General features: G+C 37.9%; 1 protein-coding gene across 3 annotated transcripts in view; it reads left to right on the plus strand.

The window, feature by feature from the left end:
- Positions 1-78: 78 nt before the first annotated feature.
- The window catches only part of TOGARAM1 (TOG array regulator of axonemal microtubules 1), an 82,096-nt gene continuing 55,882 nt past the window's right edge, over positions 79-26,292 (plus strand). For all 3 annotated transcript variants that reach the window (XR_007476030.1, XM_033428425.2, XM_049706883.1), the window contains exons 1-3: positions 79-2,307; positions 16,987-17,143; positions 20,542-20,676. Coding sequence is in view for 2 of the 3 variants with exons in the window: in XM_033428425.2 (XP_033284316.2) it covers positions 262-2,307; positions 16,987-17,143; positions 20,542-20,676 (2,338 nt within the window). In the remaining variant the exon portion in view is untranslated. The remainder of the gene's footprint in view (positions 2,308-16,986; positions 17,144-20,541; positions 20,677-26,292) is intronic.

The following is a 26,292-nucleotide window of genomic DNA, read 5'->3' on the forward strand; positions in this document are numbered from 1 at the left end:
AAGAGGCCCGCTCTGGGTACATCACCATGGAAGCGATCGGTTTGGTCACGTGGTGCCCCTGGTTACGCCCGGAGGCAGCTGCGGGGTCTGGGGCTCAGACGGGGGCCATTTTGCCGAAGGCAGTCTCCTGGAGTTGGGGGCTTAAGCTGTTCTTTTTCCTCCTCTGCAGCTTGAGGCTTGGAGAAGGACAGGAACACTGGGCTCCATCGAGCCCTTCGGAGATGATGGTTTCCTACAGGCTCCGCCACTTGATGACCCTTCATGGCGGCTGCGCCCTTCGCGCTGCTCCCGCTGCCGCCCCTTCCAGCCCTCTGTGCCTATCGCCTCCAGAGCCGCAGTCGTCCTCCCGCCCCAGAGACTGATGATAGACGAGGTGGGGGCGCCATGAGAGGCGAGAAAAACTACTGCTGCCGTGGAGCTGCCGGAGACCACGGTTCCTGCCCCCCGACGCCTTCGCCTCTGGCCTCGACCCTCTTGATGCCCGCGGAGGCAATCTCAAGTAATTGGTCTGGGTCTGGAGGTGGTTTGTCAGGGGGAGATGAAGAGGAGACTCGGCTCCTTCAACAACTCCGGACCGCGCCGGATCCTTCCGAGGCCTTTCAGGCTTTACAGGCTGCTTTGCCGCGCCGGGGCGGTAGACTTGGCTTCCCCCGACGAAAGGAAGCATTGTATCGGGCCGTGGGCCGAGTGCTTGTGGAAGGAGGTAGTGATGAGAAGCGACTCTGCTTGCAACTCCTCTCGGACGTTCTCCGGGGTCAGGGGGAGGCAGACCAGTTGGAAGAGGCCTTTAGCCTAGCACTTCTGCCTCAGCTAGTTGTCTCCTTACGAGAAGAGAATCCAGCTCTGCGGAAAGATGCGCTGCAGATCTTACACGTGTGTTTGAAACGTAGTTCTGGACAGGTGCTGAGAATGCTTATACAACAAGGACTGGAAAGTACCGATGCCCGGCTTAGAGCTTCCACGGCACTACTGTTCCCTGTCTTGCTTACTCCTGAGGATTTGTTGCTCCGCCTAGATCTCACCGAGGTGATAATATCCTTAGCCCGAAAGCTTGGTGGTCAGGAGATAGAAGAAGAATCTGAGACAGCCTTCTCTGCACTTCAACAAATTGGGGAGCGTCTTGGCCAAGAGAGGTTTCAGTCATATATCTCTCGCCTGCCTTCTGCCCTGAGGAGACACTACAATCGCCGCCTGGAGTCCCAGTTTGGAAGTCAGGTTCCTTATTATTTGGAACTTGAAGCCTCTGGATTTCCTGAAGATCCCCTTCCCAGTGCAGTGCCTCTTTCCAACAGCAATCTTAAATTTGGGATTATTCCTCAGGAGCTGCATTCAAGGTTGTTAGATCAGGAAGACTATAAGAACCGGACTCAGGCTATTGAGGAGCTAAAACAGGTGATGGGACGCTTTAACCCTAGTTCCACCTCTCATTCTAGCCTAGTCGGTTTCATTAGTTTGATGTATAATTTGTTAGACGATTCTAACTTCAAAGTGGTCTATGGCACACTTCAAGTCCTGCATTTACTGGTTGTTCGTCTTGGAGAGCAGGTACAACAGTTCTTGGGACCAGTTATAGCAGCTTCTGTCAAAGTGCTGACAGACAACAAGTTGGTGATCAAACAAGAATACATGAAAATCTTCCTCAAGCTAATGAAGGAAGTAGGTCCTCAACAGGTGCTTTGCTTACTCCTGGAACATCTCAAACATAAGCATTCCAGAGTGAGAGAGGAAGTGGTGAACATTTGCATCTCCTCCCTCCTGACCTATCCCAGTGAGGATTTTGACTTATCCAAACTGTCTTTTGATCTTGCTCCAGCTCTTGTAGATAGCAAACGCAGGGTACGCCAAGCAGCTCTTGAAGCCTTTGCTGTGTTGGCATCATCAATGGGCTCAGGTAAAACCAGCATCCTTTTCAAAGCTGTGGATACTGTTGAGCTGCAAGATAACGGAGATGGAGTGATGAATGCTGTGCAGGCCAGATTGGCTAGGAAAACCCTCCCAAAGTTAACAGAACAGGGATTTGTGGAGTATGCAGTACTCATGCCATCATCTGCCCAGGGTAGATCAAGCCATTTGGCACATGGAGCAGATACAGACTGGCTTTTGGCGGGTAACAGAACTCAGAGTGCACACTGTCACTGTGGTGACCACACAAGTGATAGCATGCAAATTTATGGATCTTATAGTCCAACTATCTGTACTCGAAGGGTACTAAGTGCAGGAAAAGGAAAAAATAAATTACCATGGGAAAATGAGCAGCCTGGAGTCACGGGAGAAAACCAGACCTCCAATTCAAAGGATATAGAACAGGTATGCATCTTCCCTAATTTCCTTGAGTTGAAGCAATGAAAAAATTTAAAATGAAAGTATGCTTGTAATGACTTAAAGGTGAGGCTCCTTGAGGGCTGTATGCTTTGTTTTTAAGTCAATTTGCTGATGTATCTATTATAATGAGAGAGGTTTGGTAGGTTAGGTAGATTTCCTGCTTGATTGATTGGATTAAATTTGAGGCACAATTTGATATAGACAATGCTTGGATTTCAGTTTTGGCCTGTCACTTTGGCATATTAGTTATCTCATTCATACAACAAACACTGAATACCTGGTAGGTGCCAGATAAAGAGCCAAGTTCTGGGAAGGAAGATGAGACCAGTTCTGCAGAGTTTAGGGAAAAGGTCAGACCTATAAACAGGCAGTTACAAATTTGTTAAGTGCTAAAATAGAAATATAAAGGGTCCTGTGGGAATACTGAAAATAGAAAAAATAATTCCACTGGAAAAGTAAAAAAAAAAACCTTCCAATAAGATATGACATCTGAACTGAGATTTTTTTCCTCAAGTTTTTATTTTGAAAATTTCAAATCTGTAGTTTAAAAGAATAGTACAGCGAATATTCATATGCTTCATCTGTATTTACCACATTACCATCTATAATGAGATGAACTTTACATGACATCACCTCATGAGGCATGTAATATCAGGTGTCCCACTATTGGTGATGCTAAGTTTTATCACTTGGTTAAGGTGGTGATAACCATATCACTCCATTGCAAAGGTTTACTTTCCTCTTTATAATTAGCACATGATCTGCAGGATGATACTTTGAGACATTATGGATATGTCAACGACCTTCCACCCCTGTTGTTAGCATCCACTAATGATCCTTACCTGTATATTTATTACATTGGGAACTACAAAAAAGGGTGACACTTCTGAAAATTCTAATGGTCCTTATGTATTTGTTACCTGGCATTCTTTTTTATTTTATGTGTAATAATTAAATACATTAGTATTCCTTTTGAGGCTAAAATTGATTTGACCAGTGGCTGGCTCCTGTGTCCTTTCTCATGACTCTTTAGTCTTTGAACACTTCCTTAACTTAAACATAATATGATGCCCAGCCTTACCTTGTATTTTTCTTGCTCCAGACCTGGAATCAACCTTTTTTCCAAGAGCCCAAGAACTGCTTTTTTTCGTGGAGAGTGGAATTTTAAAACCAAAATCTGGGTATACATGTGCTCACTGCTATTGCTTATCATTATGCATTGGTCCTTTCAGTGGATAGAACCAGGGAATACCTTTATTTATTTATTTATTTATTTTAATTTTATTTACTTTTTGGCTGCATTGGGTCTTCGTTGCTGCGCGTGGGCTTTCTCTAGTTGCGACGAGAGGGGGCTACTCTTCATTGCAGTGCACAGGCTTCTCATTGTGGTGGCTTCTCTTGTTGTGGAGCATGGGCTCTAGGGTGTGCGGGCTTCAGTAGTTGTGGGGCATGGGCTCAGTAGTTGTGGCTCATGGGCTCTAGAGCGCAGGCCCGGTATTTGTGGCACACGGGCTTAGTTGTTCCAAGGCATGTGGGATCTCTCCGGACCAGGGATCAAAACTGTCTGCCCTGCATTGGCAGGCGGATTCTTAACCACTGTACCACCAGGGAGGTCCCAATACCTTTTTAATTTTTTTAAAACAAATTCATACTGATACCTCCAATTCAAATCCAGCACTACAAGGTTCTTACTCATCTTCCTTTAGTCCATATTTGTATCTCCCTTCTCCCACAGTATAACCCTGGTCCCCAATATCAGTTATATTTATTCATATGCTGTATCCTACAGTACACAAAATATAATTATTACACCAGTAATACAACAACTACCTACCTATTAAATAAAGTTCAAGATTTCTTTGCAGTTGTTTTTATGCTTAGAATTATCCAACAGTCATATGGTCAAACTTTTCTTAAATTAATTGGTTTATAGGTGATTATAATCGAAATGGTATGATAAAAGATGAATAGGAATTTGCTAAGTGTGGATGCATCCTGGTGAATTTCAGACTGAAAATATATATGTTCAGAGACACTGAATTATAAAAGGACTTAGTGAGTTAATAAAAAGTGGTGAATTTCTAAACAGCTGAAACAATGAGTTTGGTGGGAAGCAACAGAAGATGAAACTAGAAATGTAGGCAAGGACCAAGTATGGAGATCATTTTTGTAAATAAGTAGTTCATGCCTTTCTCAGAATGGATGGAGGAGAACTGTGTTCTCTCTTGTTCCTTTTAATTCTAAAATTTTTCATTTTTATTTTAAATAATTTTTCCGTATTTACATAATTTAGTCATATGGTTTTTCTCATGTATTTCTCATATAACTACCGGACAATGAATGATTTTCTGTAAGCATTTATTTTAACACTGCTTGTTATGTGTCAAATCTAAAATGTTAGTGTAGGGAGTTCTCTGGCAGTCCAATAGTTAGGACTTGGTGCTTTCATTGCTGTGGCTCGGGTTCAATCCCTGGTTGGGGAACTAAGATCCCACAAGCTGGGACTTCCCTGGTGGTGTAGTGGTTGAAAGTCCGTCTGCCAATGCAGGGGACACAGGTTCAACCAGGACTTCCCCTGGTTGGGGAAGATCCCACATGCCGCGGAGCAACTAAGCCTGTGCGCCACAACTACTGAGCCTGCACTCTAGAGCCCACAAGCCACAACTACTGAGCCTGCGTGCCACAACTACTGAAGCCCACATGCCTAGAGCCTGTGGTCCACGAAAAGAGAAGCCACCACAGCGAGTAGCCCACACACCGCAACAAAGAGTAGCCCCTGCTCGCTGCAACTAGAGAAAGCCCATTCACAGCAACGAAGACCCAACACAGCCAAAAATAAATTTAAAAAAAAAAGATCCCAGAAGCTGCGTGGTGTGGCCTAAAAAAAGAACAAGTTAATGTATTAAGATTCTAATGCTGGCTAAAGCACCAAGAATCTAAAAATTAACACATTTCTGAAATTCTAGTGTAGATATATATTGCTTTTTTTTTTTTTTTTTTTTTGCGGTACGCGGGCCTCTCACTGTTGTGGCCTCTCCCGTTGTGGAGCACAGGCACAGGCTCCGGACGCGCAGGCCCAGCGGCCATGGCTCACGGGCCCAGCCGCTCCGTGGCATGTGGGATCTTCCTGGACTGGGGCACGAACCCGTGTCCCCTGCATCGGCAGGCGGACTCCTAACCACTGCGCCACCAGGGAAGCCCAGTATATATTGCTTTTGAAAGAAGTTATGGTGAAATTAAAAATTATCCCAGAAATTAAGTTATACAGTTGTCCTTCAGTATCTGAGGGAGATTGGTGTCAGGACACCCAAGCATACCAAAATCCGCAGATGCTCAAGTCCCTTATATAAAATGGTATATTTTAGTTGTATATAACCTCCTCCTGTATGCTTTAAATTATTTCAAGATTACTTATAGTATCTAATACAATGTAAGTGCTATATAAATAGTTGTAAATGCTATGTATTGCCAAGGAATGGAAAATTCAAATTTAGCTTTTTGGAACTTTCTGGAATTTTTTTTTTTTAAAAAACATTTCCCATCCACTGTTGGTTGAATCTGTGGATGTAGAACCCACCAATTTGGAGGGCTGACTGTACTTTCTGGATCAGAAATGGTCTGTAGAAGAACTACATTGGAAATTATCTTAATGGAGGACATGGATTAAATATTTTTATGTGTGCAGTTTTTTAAAGTACATATATTTTTTAAAAATTAATAAATACTATATTTTCAAGCAGATGAATAGAGCACAGAGAATTTTTAGGACAGTGAAATTATTTTGTATGATACTACAGTGATGGATACTGGTCATGGATATATTTCTCCAAACCCATAGAATGTACAACACCAAAAGTAAACCCTAATATAAATCTATGGGTTTTAGATGATAATGATGTGTCAGTGTAGGTTCATCATTTGTAACAAATGTACCACCCTGGTAGGGATGGTGTTAGTGGAGGGTGGGTATCTGCTATATGTGTGGGTGTGAGTAGGGGATATATGGGAACCCTCTGTACTTTCAATTTTGCTGTGAACCTAAAACTGCTCTAAAATATAGAGGAGGAGAGGGAGGTAAAGAGAGAAAACTCAAATTTGAATGAGGTAACAAAATGCATAATAAATCCATGAATAGCAAGACCCAAAAAAGTGGAAGTTAATTTGGGGGAAAATGAGCTTTAGGTAGAGGAAGATAGAACATTCAGCTTAGTTTGTTGAAGACCACTATTCAAGAGACAAGGAAAGAACTAGAGATGTAGAACTTGGAAGTCCCATATTGAGAAGTAATTGTTGAAACTGTGAGATTGGAGGGGCTCTCCAATGAAGGGCATTTAGAGTAAGAGCAGAGTGCTTAAGACTCAATTTTAGCCTACAGGCCCATTTCAGGAATAGCAGTAGGAGATAGAACCATACAAGGCAAAGAGAAAGAGTGCCTAAGAGTTGGAAGAGAACCAAGAAAGAACAAAGGTTTTAGAAGTGAAGTAAAGAAAGTGTTTCATGAAGTACATCAGTACTGTTAAATGCAGGAGAGATTGAGGAGAATTAAATCTGAAAAAGCATGATTTGTTCTTATAGATTCAGCCTGCTACTTATAAAATAATTTTTGAAGGTACTTTTCTCATAATTTTATCTTTCTTAATTTCCTCTTAATAATCCTTCTGATTGTAAAAAATTATAGTGCTTATTATAGAAAATTTGGAAAATATAAAAAGGCACAAAGAAGAAATTTAAAATTTTCAGCAATCTCACTACTGAGGCCTCCTGTGAATATTTTATTGCCTGTTCTTCAAGTATCATTTCAATTTATTTATACAAATGTAGATTATTTTTTCCATACACAAACGTCTCCCCCTTTCACTAACTTTACCATGAACGTTTTTTTCTTGAAAATAAATAATTTGTAGTAGGATCTTTATTGGCTGTTTAATATTAGATCATATAATATAAGTCTGTTTAGCTGTTCTCTTACTTTTGAATATTTAGGCTTTTTAATTCTGTTTTTATTTCCACCATTTAGTTGATTATTTTTGTGCCCTGACATATAGACTGATAACCAGATTCCTGTGGTATTCTGGTTATCAGAAACTTTGCATCTCTTTCTGTGCTTTTATGACTTTTAATGGTTTAGTGGGGTCCAGTAATCAGGCATCACTAGCTGGCTGCCGTGTTAGCTATATTTTTCCTAACAGATTTCTCTACAACATATTAAGAGTTACAGTAACCTAGACTGAAAAGTAAGGAGCATACGTGCTTTATGTGTATGTAGTTACTAGGTCTGTAGCTTTTTCAAGGTAGAAGATTTGGTTATTGGAAGGTAATTGGGACATGGACGAAAGTGGTTTTAGACAGACCAAATTTATAAGTTTATGAGATGAATTGATAAGGAAATACAGGCAGTAAGCATTTACTAAACATCTTTTTGATCATCCACTATGTGTGAAGCCAAGTTCGAGCTTATAGATTACTCTTTAAAGCACTGCCTAGCATTTTTTTCCTTTGTTGGTATTTAGCACGTGAGCCATGTCTTCTTTCTTCTCCATGATGGTAAAGCACTGTGCTGATAGGGACTGTTTTTGTTTGTTTGTTTATATAGCAGTACTAACATAGTGCTGTGCCTACAATCAGTATCAACAAATATCTGTTAAGTGACAAAATAGAATCTAAGTGTTTGAGGGTGAAAGAAAAGACCAAGCAAGGTATGGCAGGATGTAGTGGGATGAGTTATTACTATGTTTTATTTTTAAATAGGAATCACCCGATTTGAAAGAAGCAGAGAAAGAAGCCACCAGTGACTTCAACTTGCCTACTCTGTCTTGTACTGTGGTAGATTTTAGATTTGCAAGGAACATATGATTTGATCCCTGTAATCATATTTGAGAATCAAATTTGAGAGAGAAAGGCAAGGAATTAATGTCCCTAAATACTGAGTGAGTCAAGAACACAGGTATATAGAGAGGTTAGCTTTGGAATAGAGGCAGAAGTCTTTTCTTCTAGAACTGGAGGAAAAATAAAAGGAAGATGACTTAGGATTCAGAAAAATTTTGAGACAGCAAAATTTTTTTTGAAGTCGAGAGGAAGACATGAGCTCTGGAATAGTGCTTATCGAATTTTAATGTGCATATGAATTACCTCAGTATCTTGTTAAAATACAGATTCTGGTTCAGTTTGGGAGGGGTTCTGAGACTACATGTCTAGTAAGCTTCTAGGTGTTGCTGCTGCTGCTGATTTGTGATTCACATTTTGAGGGCAGGGCTCTAATATTAGGCTTCCATATTCTGGTAAACTAAGAGGCAAGCTGAGAATGGAAAATAGAGGATCAGGGATTTGAAGAATGTGGGAAAGATTTAGAATACTTAATGTGACAAATTTAAACATAATAGAAAATCGCAAATTATTAAGTTGCACTAATGTATTTGGTGTGAACTTAATCCTAAAAATTGAAATTTTCCTTGGATAGTACATCGTTTCCAGTAAGTAGTCTTTAATTTTCTTTTAAAAATATGATTGGAGGGCTTCCCTGGTGGCACAGTGGTTAAGAATCTGCCTGCCAATGCAGGGGACACAGGTTCAAGCCCTGGTCTGGGAAGATCCCACATGCTGTGGAGCAGCTAAGCCCGTGAGCCACAACTACTGAACCTGTGCTCTAGAGCCCATGAACCACAACTACTGAGCCCATGTGCCACAACTACTGAAGCCCGTGTGCCTAGAGCCTGTGCTCCGCAGCAAGAGAAGCCACCACAATGAGAAGTCCATGCACTGCAACGAAGAGTAGCCCCTGCTTGCTGCAACTAGAGAAAGCCCGTGCACAGCAATGGAAGACCCAATGCAGCCAAAATATATATATATATATAATTGGAATATCTGAAAGAGAAAAACCCTTAGTTTTAAAACATGTCAAAATCATAAACAATCCTGAAAGCGTATTTAATATCAATGTAGATGTTGGATTGTTTCCAATAAATAGTCATTAATTTTCTTTTTAAAATTTTATTGAGATATCTGAAGTATTTGAAAAACTTTTAATTTTTTAAAATTAATTATTTATTTGTTTTTGGCCAAGCTGCGTGGTTTGCAGGATCTTAGTTTCCCTACCAGGAATTGAACCTCCAGCCAGGGCAGTGCAAGTGCCAAGTCCTAATCACTGGACCACCAGGGAATTCCAAAAAAAACTTTTATTTTTAATGCTTGTCAAAATCATGAGTAACCCCAAAGCATATCTATTCTCAGAGTAAACAATCTATTTAAAAACTTAAAAATAATTTAAAAATAAGTTTTTAAAAATAAACCTTAGGGCTTCCCTGGTGGCGCAGTGGTTGAGAGTCCGCCTGCTGATGCAGGGGACATGGGTTCGTGCCCCGGTCCGGGAAGATCCCACATGCCGCGGAGCGGCTGGGCCCGTGAGCCATGGCCGCTGAGCCTGCGCATCCGGAGCCTGTGCTCCGCAACGGGAGAGGCCACAACAGTGAGAGGTCCGTGTACCACAAAAATAAATAAATAAATAATATAGTAAATAAAAATAAACCTTAAAAAACATATTAAATAAGACAACGTATGTATTATATTGATTTTACGATCTAAAAAAACGCTATAACAATTCCCTTGATAAATGGACGAAACATACCCATTTCCTTGTATACATTTTTTTTTTTTTTTTTTTTTTTTTTTTTTTTTTTTTTTTGCTGTACGCGGGCCTCTCACTGTTGTGGCCTCTCCGTTGTGGAGCACAGGCTCCGGACGCACAGGCTCATCAGCCATGGCTCACGGGCCCAGCCGCTCCGCGGCACGTGGGATCCTCCCGGACCGGGGCACGAACCCGTGTCCCCTGCATCGGCAGGCGGACTCTCAACCACTGCGCCACCAGGGAAGCCCCCTTGTATACATATTTTTATTGCCCTGTAACTTTTTAACCTAAGGCAGCATCAGCTATATATATTAAATATAACCTTACCCAAAGACACCAACTTTTGTTTCCTCACAGACAAAAAACTAAAAGTCATGTAACCAAGAACTGTCTTTTTATTCTCTCCATGAGTATATATATCCTTTTCATAATGATTTAAGTGGCAAAAATAAACATGCATTTGTCATCATCCAAAGGCATTTATATATACTTTAACCTGTTTATTTGATGGTTATCCTGTAATGTATAACAGACAAGGATAAATTTAACATGGGGAACTATATTTAATATCCTGTGGTAAATGATAATGGAAAAGAATATATATATGTGTAACTGAGTCACTTTGCTATACAGCAGAAATTAACATAGCATTGTAAACAACTATACTTCAATAAAATTTTTTTAAAAGTATTGTGATCAGTGATTTGCATTTTTATCTTAATTAGAAATTAGGTTTTAAAGATTTTTCATTAATTCAGTTTTTTTGGGGTTTTTTTTTTTGCGATACGCGGGCCTCTCACTGTTGTGGCCTCTCCCATTGCGGAGCACAGGCTCCGGACGCGCAGGCTCAGCAGCCATGGCTCACGGGCCCAGCCGCTCCGCGGCATGCGGGATCTTCCCAGACCGGGGCATGAACCCGTGTCCCCTGCATCGGCAGGTGGACTCTCAACCACTGCGCCACCAGGGAAGACCCAGTTTTTTGTTTTTTTCCCCAGTTTTGTATTATTCTAAAATCTTAACTGAGTCTAGAAATTATAATGTAAGCTAATGTATTAAGCATTATAAGATTTATGGCATTATAAGAATTGATGCCTTTTAATAAAGATATTATCTATTATAAAATTTAATTGAACACATGATTTTATATTTTGAAAATGAGTGATGTTAATGTATCCAACCAGTGAAACCAGTAGAGGAAATTTAAGAAATTTAAGTTAATTAGGCGTTTCCTGAGAGGATGAGTTCAAGTTTGCACAAACAATTATATCATACTGATATTATTTATTTATTTTATTTTATTTTTTTTGGCTGCATGAGGTCTTAGTTGCGGGACGTGGGATCCTTCATTGGGGTGCACGGGATCTTTCATTCTGGCGCATGGACTTCTCTCTAGTGGCATGGGCTCAGTAGTTGCCCTGTGGCATGTGGGATCTTAGTTTCCTGACCAGGGATCGAGCTGGCATCCCCTGCATTGCAAGACAGATTCTTAATCACTGGACCACCAGGGAAGCCCCCTAATATTATTTTTACATGGTGATAAAATCTGGGCAAAGACAAAAAGCTGTTTTCAAATGAGTCTGATTTGTCCAAAGAGCCATCTTAAATAGAATTTTTATGTGAATTTTTTCTATACAAGTATATGCAGTGTATTAAAACTTTTAAGATTAAGAACTTTTTTTTTCCTTGTTCTTTAACCTAGTAACCACGGTCATTAATTAAACCCACAGCTAGTCTGTGTTTTCCCTTGAATGTATAACTTTTGGCAAGACCATTTTTTTCCTTAAAGAACCAGTACATTTAAATCTTAAAAAATCTTAAATTCTCTTTTTGGGTTTTACTTAGTTTAATGTGATATAAGCACTTAACCTAATAATAATGATTTTTATAAGCCAATTGGAACAAGAGTTTGTTCCAGTTGATATTATCCTGATCGATTAATATTGTGTAGAGCGAAACGAGATATACCAATTTGCTCAAAAAATTTCATATTCATAAAATGGAAAATTTTTTTACTTTCTACATAACTTAGAGGATCTAATTATGATAAATCAATAGAATTTAAGGTAGAAGCAGGTGCCAATCTATTAAGAATATTGAGCAGCTGAAGAAACAAAAATATAATCAGATTCAGTAGGTTCATCAAGGAAGCATCATTGTTGAGTGTGTTGGTTTTAAATATATTTCCACAAATACTTTGAAATTCTTCACCTGAAGAACTGGAGTCCAGTTCCCCTCTCCCTGAATGTGTCTGGACTAACTGACTCACTTCTAACAAATAAAGTCGAAATGGTGGTGTGTGACTTCATAAACTAGGTCATAAAAAGGCATTTTAGCTTCCATCTTGGGTGCTCTCTTTCTCTGATCACTTGCTCTAGAGGAACTCAGCTGCTATGTTGTGAGCAGCCCTTTGGAGAGGCCCAGATGGCAAGGAACTGAGGCCTCCTACCAGTAGCCACCTGAATGAACTTCAGTGATCCTTCAGTCTCAGTCAGGCCTTCAGTTGACAGCAGCCTAGCCAACATCTTGATTGCAGCCTCAGAGATATCTAAACCATCAGTTAATAAGTTGCTTCCAAATGTCTGATCCATAGAAAGAGAGACAATTATGTTTGTTGTTTTAAGCTACTGTATTTTGGGATAACTCATTACACAGCAATAGATAACTATTAGATTGAGAATTGTGGTTCCCAGGAATTTGGTGAGACTTTTTTTTTTCCCCAATGTCCATATCCTTTACAATAATGGCATTAAATTTTCTTAAGTTTTTTAAAGGCTAAACTTGCTTAAGGTTTGGAAAACTATTAAATATTGTGCTGTTTGGCTTTTGGAAGCCACCATTTTCCTAAGTTTTTCTAATTTATAATTACGTTTCTTTACTGTCCTTTCTTTAGCTTTAGAATTCTAAAATAATGTTAACTTGCAGTTATTTATTTAGCAAAATCGAAGAAAGCTGACCATTGAATGTTAAGGATTTTGTTTTCTTTATTTTTGGTATAAGAATTTGATTTTTACAGATATTGTCAGGTATTGGGCCCATAATAAGTAAACATGAAGAAAACCTTAATTTTGAATGGAGGAAGAGGACTCTGGTTATTGGAGTACAGGAGCTCAAATCCATACATTTACAAAGCAAGCAAAAACAACATACCAATAAGGAAACGAGATTCCAGATTCCCTGTCAGCTGCCACCTGACAAGCAGACTGCTATCCAGCAGAAATCACCTGATAGACCATTAAATCAAAACCCATTTCCACCATTGATGCCATCTGTGTGGAAACTGTTGTCCATGTGCCCAGTCAAAATCAGAACCAGAAACAGACTTTATCAAGAATCAGATCCACTGCAAGAGCCCTATTGCTCAGTGAGTTACGTGAGGAAAGGTTCACTGAGGACTCAACGGTCCAAGTCTCAGAAAAGGTACGCTTTGAGGCCATGTGTTTGATTCTCAAGTTAGGACCCAGAAGGGCAGTATATTACTGACACCTCCAGAAATAGACATCAAAGAGCAGTCAGAAGCATTTGGTTTGTTATTTTGCAATTTGTTTTCTTACATGAGAGAGAGTCAGCTAATAGGCTAAATCAAGGAAAAACCAGGAGTGAGAAAAGAGAAAAAAATTATTACAGACTAGACATATTTAAGTCTTGTTTGCACATTTTGTGGGTAAACTGGTTAGCTGATACCTACAAAGAGTTCAGTCTGGGTATTCTTTTCTTATGTAGGAAGACTAAGGATTTCAAAGAAACCATTTTAGTTGTTTTTAAAAAATACTTACTATGCAACAATCTTTCTAAGGTCTGCTAGTCTCCTTCCATCAGCACTGGTACCGTATGCTAGGTATGTACCATTTCCCTCATTGAAATTCCTTATCAATATACAAAAAAAATTTGGAAGCAACCCAAATGTTCAATAATAGGAGAATGGCATATCTAGTCAATGGAATATTATGCAGCCTTTAAGCATAGCTTATGTCCTTAGACCTAGCAATTCCATTTTTAGTATTTCTGTAGAACTATATATTTCTCTTTATATATATTATATTTCTGTAGAGCATATAATGCACAAGGATATGTGCATAATCATGTTCACTACAAGATTGTAATAGTAAAAAGTTGTGACAAGGAAAATGTCCATCAGTTGGGAACTATGAGTCCAACCATAATGTGGAATACTGGGCAACAGTTAAAAAGAGTAAGAAGATTTGTACGGATTAACATGGAAGGATGTCTACAATATGCTGAGTAATAACTATGTGCCAGAGTAGTATATGATCTACTTTTGTTTCTTTTTAAAATTGCTTGTTGAAAAATGTACATATATTGAGAAAGAACTGTTAACAGAGTTTATCCACATGATTCTAGTGAAAAGGGTGCCAAAGAAGAATTTGACTTATCTTTTTTTTTTTTTTACTATAAGTAGTTACTACTTTTTGTAATGAAAGTTTGTAGCACTTATGAGAGGTTTTAATAACATGGGAAATATAATGTTTATAATAATATTTCATTATAATGTTAAGTGCAAAACTGGGGTATAAAACTTGTTATATATGGTATCACAACTCTGTTTTCTTAAAGGTTGCATAGAAAATGATTTGAAAAAACACACAAAGATGTTTCAGAAGGTGACTTTGGAGGTAATTGGAAGGTAATTGGAATAAACTTTTTTAATGGCCACCATTAAGGGACAAGGTTGGAGTCCAGGGAAAACCAGAAAGAACTGGTAGAATATGAATAGGTCCAAACCTGGAGGCCGGAGGTTAGGATAAATTTAGTACAAGCTCAATAAAGGCAGGAGTGTAGGTGGTTTCTGAGAGAATTAGCTATTAAAAAGTCTTTTCCTGATAATTTGCTACTAACTATACCAAAGTGGAATTAAAACTATTTTTGTAATGGAACTTCCCTGGCAGTCTAGTGGTTAAGACTCTGTGTTCCCAATGCAGGGGGCATGGGTTCTTTCCCTGGTCAGGGAACTAAAAGCCCACATACAGCCAAAAAAGAAAGAAAAAAACAACAACTATTTTTGTGATGTCCTTAACATACCTTGCCAAAAGCTGAACTAAGATGTGTTAGGTCAAAGAAATGTTTTTATGAAAAATATATAAGCAATCAAGTGTAAAGGTTAAGAGATAATAAACAGCAAGATTAAAATAGTAGATAAGACTGTGAATTTCAAATCATTGTTAATATTAAATGTGAAACTTGCCTTTTATAACAGTTTCATTTACTGTAAGGAATTAAGTGAATTAAATTTTAAGATATTAACTTCAAAGACTTAAAACTCAGTTTCCTGAGTCATAAAGTGCTCTAAACAGACTGCTTCGTATTTTGTAAATTTAGCTCACAACATTTTCAAAATATGTGTACTTTTCTCTTTTATGCTAACTCATTTCCCTTTCCCTTTATTTTTTTGTTTAGTCCCATCAAAGCTTATCCTGATGAAAATCATTTGACTGCTTTTAAGAGAGACCAAAAGAGACCTCTCATGTTAATAATAATTGGTGTGTCTACAGTCTGCTTTCAAATATTTGCAGATTTTTCTACAGCAAAATGTAATTCCTGACTTCTAGATTCTTGAAAATGCCAGATTCACAGACATATTCTCCACTGCTACCACTGCCCCCATTATCTCCACCCCACCACCACTACCACTAGCTGTTGTATTCACTGTCATACATATTCATGTTCTATTCTCTAAGCAGAAATTAATTATGGAGTAATTCTAATGTAAGTGTATTCCATACTGGAGAATTATTTCTGGATTACTCATGATTTTAACTGGGTTAGTATACCTTCTTTTAATGTATCTAATCAAAAGTTGACTGTAATTGGTTTCATTTTTATTCCATTGTGTCCTTTTCATACTGCCTTCTATATAATCAGTCACAGAAATTATAACATTGGATTTTGAGAAAGTAAAGTCAGGCCTTTTTCAGCTGAGGCATTCATTATTTCTCACTGGTGTTTTGGGATTAATTTTTGAAGGAGTTAACAGGTTTTTCACAAAATTTGATGAGGAATAAGAAGTTACTTGAGGTATATTTAGTAGTTTATAGTCTTAATCTTGTAATGGTCAAGTGGCTAAGAGGTTTTCAAATAGATGTATCTTTAATTTTATTGTATTTCATTGCCATTTGACACTTGACAAAGCTTGTAGAGGATACCTGAGAAGACTTATAGTTCACTGCCTGTGTAGATTTGATTGTGTCTGTAAGCGCCAAATAAATATATGGACAGTAAGTATAATTTCTTGTGTGTTCACTCAATTTTTAAAATGTTCTATAGCTATGGTCAATGTGAAATGATCCAAAGCAATTGAGGCTGTGGTTGGTGAAGAATTCTGAACACTTGAATCATGCTTTCACTTAGTTCTTTAACTATGATTAGGTAGAAATTCAAAATTCTATCCTGGCACTTTTGTAGCCTAAGGATCAAAGTGGGTATGTGGAAAAGGAATTGGGAACTATACAGTACTAGACGTATATAAAGTATTATGTACTTGGTTTTGACTGAAAGACCTATCATACAGAAATCTCCTAAGGGAACCGTGACATAGGTTACATTTACATTTGGGCGGCTAATTATGGATAGTAAATTTGTCTCACTAAGAATAGTAAAATGGGATGCTTACAGGTTCAGTGATCTTCAATTAGCATTTATTGTCCAATGCTCAAAGATGGCATAGTGTGACTGGCCATGCTGCTGAATCAGAAATGTCCTTTTCTCTATTCAAGTTGTCATTTCACTGTTTTTGTCATTTGCTTTCTTTCCTTCCTAGCTGCCATGTGTGTACTCTAGGAAGGTAAGGTACAGAAAAGGTTTGGGGTGAGGTATAAGAAAGAGGAAAAAAATTAGCATTTCTATCATGGCATGAAAAAATACTGCTAGTGTACCATACTGTATATGGACATTTATTTGTATCATTGTATATTTGATAAATTTAATTTTTTTCTTTTAATCTGAATTTCATAATTAGGTCTAAATTGTGTCATATTTATTGCCAAGTAGACTTAACCCACATTTGCTAATTTATTATTCTGTTCTTATAGTTTTCAGCCAATGATTTCATTCCATCTCCAAAATTAAAGCCCTCTCAAGGAATGCCAGTCAATGATGGTTTATGTTTTAGCAGAAAAAGAGTGTCAAGAAACTTATTTCAGAAGAGTTGGGAATTTAACTCAGATTCTCTTCCTACATGTGCTACTGGTAAGTGAAAGTTGCAGGTAATGGAAATTTTGAACCAAGTTAAAGATTCCTCTAAACTTCATGGTTCTTTTAAGAGCTCATAGAACTTATAATCTAGTAGACAGTTCAGATTCAATAAATATTTGTTAAAGATCTGATAAGAATGGACAGTTTGACATAATTGTCTCATAAGACCCTGGGAGTGTTTCTCACTGAAATCCTTTAAGTAGTAATGTAAGGCAATATTTGCTTAATCAACAACCCGTATTTACTGAGTATATCCTATGTGCAGGTACTTTTGTTTTTTTTCCCTGTATGCGAGCCTCTCACTGTTGTGGCCTCTCCCGTTGCGGAGCACAGGCTCCAGATGCGCAGGCTCAGCGGCCATGGCTCATGGGCCCAGCCGCTCCGCGGCATGTGGGATCTTCCCGGACTGGGGCACGAACCCATATCCGCTGCATTGGCAGGCGGACTCTCAACCACTGCGCCACCAGGGAAGCCCATATATGCAGGTACTTTTCTAGGTAATAGGGATATAGCAGTCAACAAAAGAGGGAAAATTTTCTGCCTAATGGGTCTTTCATTCTAGTTGGGACAAAGCAAACATTAAATAAATGCAAAACAGAGTAGGTTAGATGGTGATAAATGCTATGGAAAAAAAAAAAAGCTTTCAAAAAGAGGAATATAGAGGAGGGGCTACTTTAAATAAAGTGATGAAAGAAGGCCATATTCAGGAGGGAATATTTGAAGCAACCACATAGATATCAAGAGAGAACAGCAAATAATTCCTGGAAGAGGGAACAGTGCAGAGTATGGGACACTTTTGAAAAAGATCAAAGAAGCTAGTAAGTCTGGAATGAAAAGCGTTAAGGGGAAGAGAAGTAGAAAATTAACTTGAAGAGATAATAGGGGTTCTTATTTTAAGGCCTAATGGGCTTTCGAATGAACTTTGGCTTTTACTCTGAGTGAGGAATATTTTTGATGAAAGAAGTAACATCAGTTGCCTTGTTTTCCAGGCTTGTTTTGGATGTTACATTTGAAATAGATTAAAGGAGGCAAGGGAGAAAACAGGGAGTCTGTTGTAATCCAGGCTAGAGTTGATGGAGATTTCGACCAGTGTAGCAGTAAATGTAGTGAAAAGTGATTGGATCCTGAATATATGTCAAGGGTACAGTTGATAATGATTTGCTGATGGGGTGTGTAGGAGTGTGAGAGGGAAGTCAAGAGTGCTCTAAGGTTTTTTGGCCAGAACAATTGGAAAGGTGTTTAATTGCCTAAGTAAGTGTTACAGAAAGTAAATATTATGTAGTTCAGAGAACATGGTCACTATCATGGGCCTTATCAGATAGAAAAGGCATTAAAGAGGAGATAGTACTTGAACTGCATCTTTTTGGGATATATATGATTTAAGATGTTAGAGGGGAGGTATGAAGAGAGCAAAGGCTCACATTAGGAATGGGCTTGAGATGTTCTGGCAACTGTGTAAAGACAAGATTCATTTTAGATGGTCAAAGATAAATTGGGATGTGGGGAACCCTTGTGTGCTAGATTCAAAAATTTGAGCTTGTGCTTATAAGCTATAGGGAGCTAATAGAGATTTTTTTCTGTTAAGGAAAATAGAAGCTAGGGTTACAAGGTTGTTTACAAATTGAATAGAAATGAATAATCAGGAAAATATGACTGGATATAAAAAATAAAGAAGGGCCGGGGCTTCCCTGGTGGCGCAGTGGTTGAGAGTCCACCTGCCGATGCAGGGGACACGGGTTCGTGCCCTGGTCCCACATGCTGCGGAGCGGCTGGGCCCGTGAGCCATGGCCGCTGAGCCTGCGTGTCCGGAGCCTGTGCTCCGCAACGGGAAAGGCCACAACGGTGAGAGGCCCGCGTACCGCAAAAAAAATAAAAAAATAAAATAAAGAAGGGAAGGGCTTCCCTGGTGGCGCAGTGGTTGAGAGTCTGCCTGCCGATGCAGCGGACACGGGTTCGTGCCCCGATCCGGGAAGATCCCACATGCCGCGGAGTGGCTGGGCCCATGAGCCATGGCCGCTGAGCCTGCGCTTCCGGAGCCTGTGCTCCGCAAAGAGAGGGGCCACGGCAGTGAGAGGCCCGCGTACCGCAAAAAAAAATAAAATAAAAAAGAAGAGGAATAAAAATTTCAAGACTTAGTACCCAGGTAATTAGAAAAATGGTAATGTGTTGACAGAACGAAACCAGTTAGGAAGGGAAAATGGAGTATAAGATAAAGATTGACTTTGTTTTTTATTTAAGATCCAAATGGTATCCGTTATTGAAATTTGTTTGCTATGAGTTCAGACACAATATTTAGAAAACATTGTTACCCTAGGAGAATTTATAGACCTTTATGCAGTAAAATTCCATAATATTTTCATACAAGAATGAAGTGTTATAATGATTGTATAGTTGAATGTTTATTTAATAGACAAAAAAATGCAAGAATATATCGTTATGCTTGTACCATTACTTGGGATTTTTATAAGGCTCATGTTTTTTTGTACCATCTGGAAGTTCTTACCTAATTTTACAGATTTTAAATAACTGAGACAACATGTAATTTAATGATAGATTGAATGATATGAATTATAAGTACTATAGGGATTCAAGAAAGGAAAAGATCATAGGTATGGAAGTGGTTTACAACAACTCCAGGAAAGAGGTTGGACTTGAGCTGAATTTTAAAGAAGGGAAGTGTTTGTGATTGGCAGTGAGGCAAGATTTCAGGAGAAAGTATAACCGAAGCGTGGAGGTAAGAATTAACTTAGAAGATGTCCAGTACATGAAGGGTAAAGGGGCTTGAAATTGTAGAGGAAGAGTTATAAAAATCAGAATTTTAGAAATACATACAAAGGATTTTATAGATGAATAAACTAAATACCAAAGAGGTCAATATCACCTTCTTTTCTTCAGACTTATTCCCCTGCCCAGGAATAACCTTAACCAGCCACAGGAAGGGGAAAGGGATCTGGGAAATATGCCTGGATAAGCTTCGAAGCTGTGCAAATGCTGAGTTACATGTTAGGAAAGAAAGAAGAGTCCTGCAGTAGACCTTTTTGGGTAGAGTGTAAATGTACTTACAAATACTGGGAAGAAGGAAAGCCAGGTCTGGAGAAACCTTCCATGGTGAGAGAAGGGAGCATGTAGGAAGAAACTGCCTTTGTACATATTTTTCAATATATTTTTCTTTTCTCTGTACTTTACCAGTCTGTCTTCTGTCATTTAACCCCTGTCACTAATCAGATCTGCCAATAGCAAAAGCTTTATCCCTTTCTTGCCTGCCTGGCTCAGTGTATATATACTCCTGTATTTATTCCCACACAAATGATACCAACATTTGTGAAATTAGATGTGTTCATGAAATAAAGTTAACTTTTGATTTTATGTTTTTCTCTTCCTTCCTTCCAAAGGCACCACTGGAACTCATCAGACAAATCTTTCTGGGAAACGTGGACAACTTGGATTTTCACAGATATGTGGTAAAACTGGCAGTGTGGATTCTGACTTACAGTACCTGGGGACAACTAACAGTCATCAAGATAAAGGTTTAAATTCCAACTTTATTTGTATACAGATGATTTATAATTATTATGTGGGGTTTCCAAATCTACCTTATGTGTTATTTTGGGTAATTATACTCATTACAGAAAAGAAAAGGATGTTGTATTTTTTTAAAAATTTTTAATCAAATTTTTTATAACTGTTATCTTAAGATGTTAGATTTAGTAATCTTGATATATATATATTTATATATGACTAATTAAAATTAGAGAGCTTAGAAACTCATGGTAGAGATGAGTATTTTAATACCAAGTAATTGAAAATAAAATTATCCATTTAGGATAATATCCTAAATATCCATTAAGGATTACTGTGTTAGCAGAAGACAGTTATTTTCCATAACAGTTTTAAATAATCTATTATATCTCCTGTTAGGAACCATAACTTCCTGACTAGCTATCATTTCAGGTATCTTACATATTTATAAGATATAGAACAAAAGGGAGGGTTTGAGGCTGGCTGTCAGTCATATGAATTTTGGTTATGAAGATGTTTCTTCAATTTATATGCTAATTAATAGCTGTATCAATTATTATTTAGTAGTAGAATCAAATCAAATATTTCTAGAGATATTTTGATTTTGTTGTATATTCTTTACTAAAATTTTTTGAGTGATAGGGTTGTACTTCTGTCTTTATTTGTTGATGAAAAAATAATGCTCATTAGAAATTAGTGAAGGTTTAGTTAATAGTATAGCACTTACGCTTTAGCCATCCTTTCCTCCACCCACTCCAAAGGGCCACATGACTCCATAAAGTTTTTCTTTATGGTGTTATTCCCAATAAAATAGTTTATCTTTCTTAATGATATAGGTTTTTTTCCCAAATCTTGACGAGATACCTTTGTGACTGGTGATTAGTAGAAACAGAGAGGCTTCTCTGTGTTGCTTAGCCTCTTCCTGTTTTGGATATCCCTGAATGATTACATTACTTTTGTAGACTACCTCCACTCTCAGTGTTTAATCAGATCTTCATAGTAGCTCTGGTTTTTATAACCTCTCAGAATACCTGTTAGAGCAGCTACTAAAGGAATATCATGTTTTTCTAAGGTCAAGGTTTAACTTACTAGTAGGTTGTGTATGTCAATTTGTGACCACTTAAGTCTCCAATAAGATTTAGGTAGAAGTAGAGGTCCTAAGCATGTCAGATATGAATTAAAAGTAAATGATACATGATATACATAGTCATTTAAGTCTTCAGAAAAATGTTTTATTTCTTATATACATAAGCTAGGTCTGTTGTCTTAGAAAGTCTTCAAAAAAATTTAAGGAAAATTTGAGGGAACCCCTAAAAGATTACAAATAGACTTTTTAAATTGAAGTATAGTTGATTTATTAGGTTGGCCAAAAAAGTTCATTCGGTTTTAAGTAAAAATAAAAGACACATTTTTCGTTTTCACCAAGAACTTTATTGAACAGCATGTTCATTAACCAAACAAACTTTTTGGCCAACCCAATACAATGTTAAGTAAGAAACAGGTGTACAATATACTGGTTCACAATTTTTAAAGGTTATATTCCATTTATAGCTATAAAATATTAGCTATATTCCTTGCATTGTACAATATATCCTTGTAGCTTATTTTATACATAATAGTTTGTATCTCTTAACCCCCTATGCTTATATTGCCCCTCCTCTCCCGTCCCTCTCCCCACTGGTGACCATTAGTTTATTCTCTATATCTGTGAGTCTGCTTCTTTATTGTTACCTTCATTAGTTTGTTGTATTTTTTAGATTCAAATGTAAGTGATATCACACAGTATTTATCTTTCTCTGTCTGACTTATTTCACTTAGCATAATAGCCTCCAAGTCCATCCATGTTGCTACAAATGGCAGAATTTTATTCTGTTTTGTGGTTGAGTAGTATTCCATTGTAGATATATACCACATCTTTATCCATTCATCTGTTGATGGACACTTCAGTTGCTTCCATATCTCGGCTATTGTAAATAATGTTGCTGTGAACATTGGGGTGCATGTTTCTTTTCAAATTAGAGTTTTTGGGTTTTTTTCGGATATATACCCAGGAGTGGAATTGTTGGGTCATATTGTAGTTCTATTTGTAATTTTTTGAGAAACCTCTCTACTGTTTTCCACGGTGGCTGCACCAATTTACATTCCTACCAACACTGTCTGAGGGTTCCCCTGTCTCCACATCCTTGCCAACATTTGTTATTTGTGTTCTTTTCGATGATAGCCATTCTGACAGGTGTGAGGTGATATCTATTGTCTTGTGGTTTTGATTTGCATTTCCTTTCCCTGATGATTAGCAATGTTGAACATCTTTTCATGTGCCTGTTGGCCATCTGCATTTCCCTTTTGGAAAAATGTCTATTCAGGTTTTCTGCCTATTTTTTAATCGGATTGTTTGTTTTTTTGGTGTTGAGTTGTATGAGCTGTTTATACGCTTGGATATTAATCCTTTATCAGTCATATCATTTGCAAATATTTGTTCCCATTTAGTAGGTTGTCTTTTCGTTTTGTTGATGGTTTCCTTTGCTGTATAAAAGCTTTTAAGTTTAATTGGGTCTCATTTGTTTATTTTTGCTTTTATTTCCTTTACTTTAGGAGTTGGATCCAAAAAATGCTACTGCGATTTGTGTCAAAGAGTGTTCTGCCTATATTTTCCTCTAGGAGTTTTATAGTATCCAGTCTTACATTTAGGTCTTTCATCCATTTTGAGTCTGTTTTGTATATGATGTTAGAGAAATGTTCTAATTTCATTCTTTTGCATGTAACTGTCCAGTTTTCCTAGTACTGCTTATTTGAAGAGATTGTCTTTTCTCCATTGTTTATTCTTGCCTCCTTTATCATGGATTAATTGACCATAAATGCATGAATTTATTTCTGGGCTCTTTATCTTGTTCCATTGATCTGTGTGTCTGTTTTTGTGCCAGTACCATACTGTTTTGATGACTATAGCTTTGTAATATAGTCTGAAATCAGGGAGTATGATTCCTCCAGCTCTGTTCTCTCTCAAAATTGTTTTGGCTATTCGGGATCTTTTGTGCTTCCATACAAATTAAAAAAATTTTTTGTTCTAGTTCTATGAAAAATACCATTGATATGTTGATAGGCATTGCCCTGAATCTGTAGATTGCCTTGGGTAGTATGGTCATTTGAACAATGTTGATTCTTTCAATCCAAGAACACAGTATATCTTTCCATCTGTTTGTGCCATCTTCAGTTTCTTTCATCAGTGTCTTATCGTTTTCCAAGTATCGGTCTTTTACCTCCTTAGGTAGGTTTATTCCTAGGTATTTTATTATTTTTGATGCAATGGTAAATGGGATTGTTTCCTTAATTTCTCTTTCTTTTTTTTAAAAATTTATTTATTCATTTATTTATTTTTGGCTGCATTGGGTCTCCATTGCTGCACGTGGGCCTTTTCTAGTTACGGCTAGTGGGGGCTACTCTTCATTGCAGTGTGTGGGTTTCTCGTTGTGGTGGCCTCTCTTGTTGTGGAGCATGGGCCCCAGGCACGTGGGCTTCAGTAGTTGTGGCACGCGGGCTCAGTAGTTGTGGCTCGCGGGCTCTAGAGTACAGGCTCAGTAGTTGTGGCACACGGGCTTAGCTGCTCCGCGGCATGTGGGATCTTCCCGGACCAGGGCTCGAACCTGTGTCCCCTGCATTGCTAGGCGGACTCCTACCCACTGCACCTTGCTAGGCGGACTCCTACCCACTGCACCACCAGGGAAGCCCCTTAATTTCTCTTTCTGATAGTTTTTTCATGTTTGTTTTTTGGCTGTGCCACACGGCTCCTGGGATCTTACTTCCCCGACCAGGGATTGAACCCAGGCCCTTGGCGGTGAAAGCGTAGAGTCCTAACCACTGGAGCACCAGGGAATTCCCTGATAGTTTGTTGTTATTGTATAGAAATGTAACAGATTTCTGTTTATTTTGTATCTTGCAACTTTACTGAATTCATTGATGAGCACTAGTAGTTTTCTGGTAGTGTCTCTAGGATTTTCTGTGTATAGTATCATGTCATGTGCAAACAGTGACAGTTTTACTTCTTCCTTTCCAATTTGGATTCTTTTTATTTCTTTTTATTCTCTGACTTCTGTGGCTAGGACTTTGAAAACTATGTTGAATAAACGTGGCAAGAGTGGGCATCCATGTCTTGTTCCTGATCTTAGGAAATGCTTTCAGCTTTTCACCACTGAGTATGTTAGCTGTGGGTTTGTCATATGTGGCCTTCATTAGGTTGAGGTATGTTTCCTCTATGCCCACTTTCTGGAGAGGTTTTTATCATAAGTGGATGTTGAATTTTATCAAGAGCTGTTTCTGCATCTATTGCTATGATCATAAGGTTTTTATTCTTCAATTTGTTAATGTGACATATCACATTGATTGATTTGCAGATATTGAAAAATCCTTGCATCCCTGGCATAAATCCCACTTGATCATGATGTAGGATCCTTTTAATGTATTGCTGGACTTCGTTTGCTAGTGTTTTGTTGAGGATTTTTATATCTATGTTCATCAGTGATATTGGCCTGCAATTTTCTTGTTTTGTGGCATCTTTGTCTGGTTTTGGTATCAGTGTGATGCTGCCCTCATAGAATGAGTTTGGCAGTGTTCCTTCCTCTGTAATTTTGTGGAATAGTTCGAGGATAGGTGAATTGATAGAACTCACCTGTGAAGCTATCTGGTACCAGAGTTTTGTTTGTCGGGAGTTTTAACATTACTGATTCAATTTCAGTACTGGTAATTGGTCTGTTCATATTTTCTATTTCTTCCTGGTTCAGTCTTGGGAGATTATACCTTTCTAAGCAGATAAAACATGATACAATGTAGTGGTTAAAAGCACAGGCTTGGGAGCCAGAGTGCCTGAGTTCATATCCCAGCTTTATAATTTCCTAGTGTGCGATTTTTAGCAATTTACTGTGTCATTTTTTTATCTATAAAATAAGTATAGTACCAACCCCACAAAATTGTTGTGAGGATTAAATTAGTTAATACATATAAAGTACTTGGAACACCATCTGGCACATAAACATTAGCTCAATAAATATTAGCTCTCATTATTGTCATCATAGTCTTTATCATTATCATTATTACCATTATTGGATTAATTATCTATGTAGAAAATCCAAAAGGATATACAGAAAACTATTAAAATAATAAATAATTTAGGAAGGTTGCCAAATATAAAACCTGAAAGGAAAGGTCAATAAAGCTCCCAGACACCAGCAACATTCAGAAAATGTAGTTTTTAAGAAAAATTATAGTATCAACAAAATGTGTAAGTATCTGGAAATCTAACAGAAGATTTGCATACCATTTATTATGAAAACTAAGTTACTTTTTTGAGAGACGTGAAAGAAGGCCTGAATAAATTAAAAGAGATCCTATATTTTTAAACAAGGAGATTCAGTGTCATTTCTGTCAAAATCTCAACAGGATCTTTTATGGAACCTGACAGGCTAATCCTGAAATTCATATGAAAGAATGGAGGACCAAGAATGGCCTAGATAATTCTAAAGAAGATCAAAATGGAAGGAGACAACATGATTACTATAGTTAACACTGCTGTGTGGCATACAGAAAAGTTGTTACGAGAATAAATCCTAAGTGTTCTCATCATAAAGAGAAAA

The sequence above is a fragment of the Orcinus orca genome, chromosome 2 (assembly GCF_937001465.1).
Source record: "Orcinus orca chromosome 2, mOrcOrc1.1, whole genome shotgun sequence".
Classification (NCBI taxonomy): domain Eukaryota; kingdom Metazoa; phylum Chordata; class Mammalia; order Artiodactyla; family Delphinidae; genus Orcinus; species Orcinus orca.